We start from the raw sequence: 6000 nt of genomic DNA on the forward strand, positions 1-6000 counted from the left end.
CTTGCTAATCTGCCCAAACCTGCCTATGATACTCTTCTTCTGTGGGTTCATTTTCAACTGGAAGATTAATAACTTGGTTAAAAGTTGGCATATGCGGTCTTGAGTTGACTGTAGAACTATAAGCTCTTGGCTGTCCATCCCTATTATTCGTTAAACTCTGTCACATATTCCTAATATTTTCATTGTTTACATTTTGCCTTGGATTCCCCTTGTTGCCATTGTTTTACATCAATTGATTTAACAGTTGCATAATTTTCTGGTGTGACTTTATCATGTTCATCATCTTCCTTCTAGCTCTTGCCAATTCACCTAACATATTCTCAATGCTGCTAGTCTCTGTTCTTCTTTCACTACCATTAAAAGGATCTCTACTGTCATGAGCATCCCTATCTCCCTTTGTTCTACCAACAATTTTAATTTTCTCAATCACTGGTTTGGTATTCTGTGTTTGGATTTGATTTGTTCATTGAGAGATAATAATATGGGTACTTGGACGCATAACTTTTCCCACACAGGCTTGCAAGGTTGAGTACTGTACTTTAATGGCACTATAATAGTCCACCCAAAAACTGCTTTCCAAAATTTCATTTCTTAATTAAAAATATCAAACCATGACTGTGATGCTTATTGATTTTTTGCAAAAATAATATTATTTGGGAAAAGACTTATATTGTTCAATTTACTGTTTGAAATAGTGCTCAAGCAGATGAGGAATACACAATAGAAAGGAAAAAGACAACATTTCTTCTATTTTAACTTCTGCTGCAATTTCCAAAGATACAAATTTGATTTCCTGACCTATACGGTAGCTATTGTAGTCTGTAAGATTCACAGCTGCAGTGATTATCAATCATTGTGTGTTGACTTGCATCAGATTTGTTTCTGGAATTACCGAGGTGTTCATTTCTTCATTCCATTGTAAGATTTTATCCAATTAGACCATGTGCTTCTTAAGTTGAGCTGTTGCGACTTCAAGACCTCCAAATGATATCACAATTGAATAGGACAATTAATGTGTCATGAACTCCCAAGGAAACCAAGTCAATATCTACCATGTTGAATTCCAAGACAACAGTTGGAAAGGCCTAAAGGCCTTTACGATAGATAATGTACTTGTTTCAACTACATGAGCTTGGTTCTACTTCCTGGTATGGTTCTTCAATCCCAAGATCCTCTTCTTGGTTCTGTCTTTTTCTGCCAACCGTTGCCTAGAATCTCTGATACAGAGTATGGCTATTGGATTATCTCTGTTTTTTAAAAATATATCTGCATAAACTATAACTGGTATAAGTTGGAGTCACGGTGCTTCATGTCCTCCTTAGTTCAGGATTCACCAAGAATGGCAACAGCAGCGGGCCCGACCCACTTTGAATGACCTCTGTTCTCTTTGACTGACCACTGCTCAGACTTTTAAAGACTTTTAAAGACATCAGTCCAGACAATCACCTGGAAGATTGGAAGATGCAAATGTTTGGAGAAGTTTTTGAATCTTCTTGATAAGTTCGATGGCGCTTGTCTTATATCTGATGGTTGCATTATCCTCACATTCTCCCAAATTCAATTATCCATATTTTTATGCACCTGTTAGGACATATGAATTTGATTATGTTTTTGTTTCTCAAGAATCATTCCATCCAATTATGTTTAGGCAAAGTCTCTTTGTGGAAGCTGCATACTTTTGGCAATTAACTTAAAGATATCCCCTGATTTGAGGACAAATTTCATTACTTGATTATCTGTTGTTTGAGTAGTCCAGTGCAAACATGAAGGACTCTCTTTAGTGAGAAATGCTTTTCTCCTATCCTCAAATGAGCAAAAAGAATGCATAGGACAAAAAATCATACTAACTAGGAGAAGAAGGGAGTAGAATCTTCAGCAGTTATTCATTTTCAATTAACATGTTTTCTTTGTTCATTATTTATTAATTATTAGTCCTTTATTTATAAGCTTTCACTAGAAAGCAGTCTGCAACTAAGAATAGAAAAGTGTGTGCATTAAGTGCACTTGAGGTTGCTTTATGCATTCACTTGACAACACACTTTTAATTAAAGAACCAAATTATCATAAATTAACTAGCAATTAACGTAAAAAAGGAGTTCAAAAGAATTTATCATTTTGAAGATCTCGTCCTCTCTTTTACTGGTTGATATCCTTTTGCTGTCCCATTCCTCTTTATGCATATAACAAGAAATACAGGAGATGGTTTTTTACAGTATAGTGGAACTCCAGCCTTTTTATTGTGAAAAGAGGATGAACATTTTCGTTAACATTATAAAGGAATGGAACCCATAAACTTGCGAGTCTAAATGTTGTACCAGCTAGCTTTTAGCTCATTGTCCATGCACTAAATTTTTTTGTAAGTATAATAAAATACAAGCATTTGATTCTTTCTACCTGTACCAAAATGAAAAACATTTGAATCTCATCTAATTGCGCAAATATGTTAGGCAGTGGTTAGCCATTCTCGGGCCAGCTGTACCTACAGTTTTTCTCTTGGCTTCAATATCAGCAATGCAGTTCATACACTGATAACGTTTATATAAACTAAATCATAGAGTTATTTATGACACAATCAAACGCAAAGGAACCAAATGTTGAATTGAATTGTGCTAGCCTCTATTGGGGGGTTTTTAGTTATTTTTGTACTCGCTGTTCTATTCTCTAATTACTTTTTCAATTAGGAACAGAGATAACCATAAATATTCGTGGAGCCTAACCTGTACTTTTCTGCATTTATATTTTAGCAAAAAGAGTCGCCACCAAATTATTGCATTTGTGATTTGAACATAGAGAATGGGTGTATGATACAAGATATCCAGAAAATATGTTAAACATGATCAACCAATCCAATTTATGACATTTTTGCGGTGCAAATTAACTATTTCGGGCCATGTATTCTGGAAGCCTCTACTGCCAATGTGGCGAATTTCACTGCAATATAATAAAAATATTAGATTAACAAGGAACATATTTTTAGTCTCTTCTAGCCATCTCAGAAGTATTATTTAGAACTAGCATTTAACCTATATCTTGCAGGAGGGTCATTATGAGTACAAGTATGTGGTAGATGGAATCTGGACAATCAACACAGATGAGTTGGTGACTTCGCCAAATAAAGATGGACACATTAACAACTATATAGAGGTATGTGCTTTCATTTACTAAAGAAGACAAAAATCAGTTGTCCAAAGAAAAGTGTCAATTAAAATACTGTAATGGGTTTGATACACTCCACTATAAAAAAGTGTGTTTATTTCTTTAACAAGGATTTCACAAATATTATTTGTATCATAGGCAGTGATGGTTTTCTGTACTGTGCTGGATAATGGTTATGCATGTTACTTGGTTTATGTATAGTTTTCTTCCGCAATTGAATTTTCCCAGTGGCAACTGGGAAAAATCATCTATATATTAAAATTAGATGAGGTTTGTGAATAGAGTTTCACATGGTTCATTGTTATCTTCTATTCTATCAAAGTGTATCCATGATGTGACCGTAATCTCTTCTGGCTTCTTGATGTAGTGCTGACTTGTATCATCTTCCAAGTGTGCTTGCAGCTCCCTTAGCATTCTTTAGATGAATTTTTATTTCATCACCCAACTTTTAGCTAATTGTATGTATTTATACTGTTTATGGAGGACTCTTTTGGTTATGCTTGCTCACGAGTCTATTTTATTGTCTTGGTAGTGGGATATCATGCAAATTCCAGAAGAAAATATATTACATTTTAACACTCTTTGCTTGCAGGTGATAGGAAACCAGTCAGATGTTGCTAGTAAAAATCTCAGGCAACGATTGATGCATGACGATGTTGACCTTACGAAAGAAGAACGTCAAATAATATATGAGAAGCTTGAGGCACTTGGAGATGCAAATACAACCACTTAGGTTTTATTATGGAGAAAATAAGGCAATGATCAATACAGGAAGACATTGTTCTCCAAAATAATAATTATAAATAAAATTGGAGATTCAGTGTCTTTTATATGTAAATTAATGAATTTTATCTGATTCTCACATCTTGTATTTTCCTTTGATTTATTATGTCAATTTATTTAAAGTGTTTTGGACTGCCCCACTCACTTGCCTTACGTACAGTTTATTTACTATTTATTCAATTTCAAGAGTTTTATAGGCTGTGGGAGTGGGGATGTGTAACTATGTTTCAAGCTTCCTTTTGTATATGTTCAAGATGCTGATAGTTCCGCTATGGCCCTCTGTTATAATACAACAGAAACTGACTGAATTGGTAAAAGGCACAGGGCAAATTATAATTTATATACTTAAAAGACCTTCGTTGCATAATCCAATGTATATTTTCACAATGTAAATGGGTTTTGACACAAGTAAATGCTTCAAATCAATGTCTGTTGATTTTTCATTTTCTTAGTCATTTCATTTCTAAATTGTCCTTGTTTCATTTTCTAGATTAATTTAGGTATTTAGATTTTGTTTTACAATTTAAAATTTCAGTTTGTTAAAATATAAAGTTTTAATTTTTTAAATTTAAAGTAAGGCATAGGTTGAAACTATTTGTTTATTTTTATTTTCTTCATTTTGAAAAATGCAATGTCAAAATGAGCTCCCAAAGTCTTGGAAATGAGTGAGGATGAGATGAAAGCTCATTCTCATAGTGCAAGCCAATCAAAATATGACGTCAAGCATGATGATGAGACCAATGAGGGGTGTCAGTATGGGTTGTCAGTATGGGTTGAATGCAAAAGGGAAAATTAGTTCCATAGTTGCACACCATTGACTGTTGATTACCCCTCCACATTTTTGGCAGAGTGGGCTAGGGCTCCTTATGATGTAAAATCTTCTCTTAGATAGTTTTCAGCAAGAACAACCACCCCTACACCATCAAGTAGCAATACAACGAAATGGAAATACAACATTTGGGGTACAAAATGGTTACATAGCATCATTAGAGTTAAAGCACACTTCCTCTTTTGATTAGAGTAAGGTGCGGAAACATGTGACTTTTTAAAGGGGGCTGAAAATCTACATTACAAAGTCGTGTTCAACAAACAAGTCGTCTTCAACAACTATTAAGGAGATTGGGCTGCAAAATGTGGTCCAAGTAGTGACAAATGTAGCACATGTGCAGAGTTGTATGGAAGCTTATTATCACAACACATAAACATATTTGGTGGACGTGTTGTGTGCATGCCATGAATATGCACTCAAGGACATGAGAAAGATGACTAGATTAGAGGAGTGGTTAGTGACTAGAGATGTGCAAATGTATATTAACCACCACACACTACACATGCACTCTTAAGGAGCTTCGCAAAGGAGCTCTTGAAACCAATTGAGATTAGATATGCATCCTATTCCATTGTTTGGAATGGGTCTGGGATAGAACATTGGAGGAGGGTGAAGGAGATAGTGAAGAGATGCATTTTGGAATGATGCAAAATATAGAGTCTATATTATCATTCTAGTTTTTCAGGTCAACAAATGCCAGGATGCACTTGACCATAGAGAGGTGTATGAGTGGATTGATTCTATGTCGTACGAGATGAGGACAATTGTGCAAGAGGACCCCACTTTAGCATTCTACAATAAGCACATTCGGCTTATTATTAAATGCAACCTAAAATCTCCCTTTGTGCATAGTGGCCTATGCAATGAATATGAAGTAGTACATGTTTAGGCTTGGTAGAGTAACATTGATTCAACATGATGAGGTAAGGGAAGGGTTATTTGGGTGCATTGTAGGATGTATGACTTTGAATTTGTCAGGAAGGTTCACATTAGGTTGACAAAATTTGCTACTCTTAGGGGTTATAAGGCTACAACAAAGGTGATGATAAGTACTATGGCACAATACGATCCAATTTTCGTGGAGGACTTGTCATGGACCGAAATCATCAACTACCATACTAGCCTTTTATTTTTTTCTTAGGTTTCTAGTTGTTCAACTTTTAAGAGGAACTAGTCTATTTGTAGCTCATCCACTCTCTTAAGAGGAAAGGACATTAAGAAGTAGAGAAGCT

The 6000-nt window shown here is 35.0% G+C and overlaps 1 protein-coding gene across 5 annotated transcripts in view; it reads left to right on the forward strand.

Annotated features, from left to right (window-relative positions):
- SEX4 (dual specificity protein phosphatase (DsPTP1) family protein) overlaps window positions 1–4306 on the forward strand; it is a 182971-nt gene extending 178665 nt beyond the window's left edge. For all 5 annotated transcript variants that reach the window (XM_089826615.1, XM_089826635.1, XM_089826624.1 and 2 more), the window contains 2 exons: window positions 3037–3144; window positions 3749–4306. In XM_089826615.1, the coding sequence (XP_089682741.1) occupies window positions 3037–3144; window positions 3749–3889 (249 nt within the window). In that variant the 3' untranslated portion in view covers window positions 3890–4306. The remainder of the gene's footprint in view (window positions 1–3036; window positions 3145–3748) is intronic.
- The last annotated feature ends 1694 nt before the right edge of the window (window positions 4307–6000 follow it).

Source organism: Cupressus sempervirens, chromosome 1 (assembly GCF_028749045.1).
Source record: "Cupressus sempervirens isolate cs-2001-9-10 chromosome 1, ASM2874904v1, whole genome shotgun sequence".
Taxonomy (NCBI): Eukaryota; Viridiplantae; Streptophyta; class Pinopsida; order Cupressales; family Cupressaceae; genus Cupressus; species Cupressus sempervirens.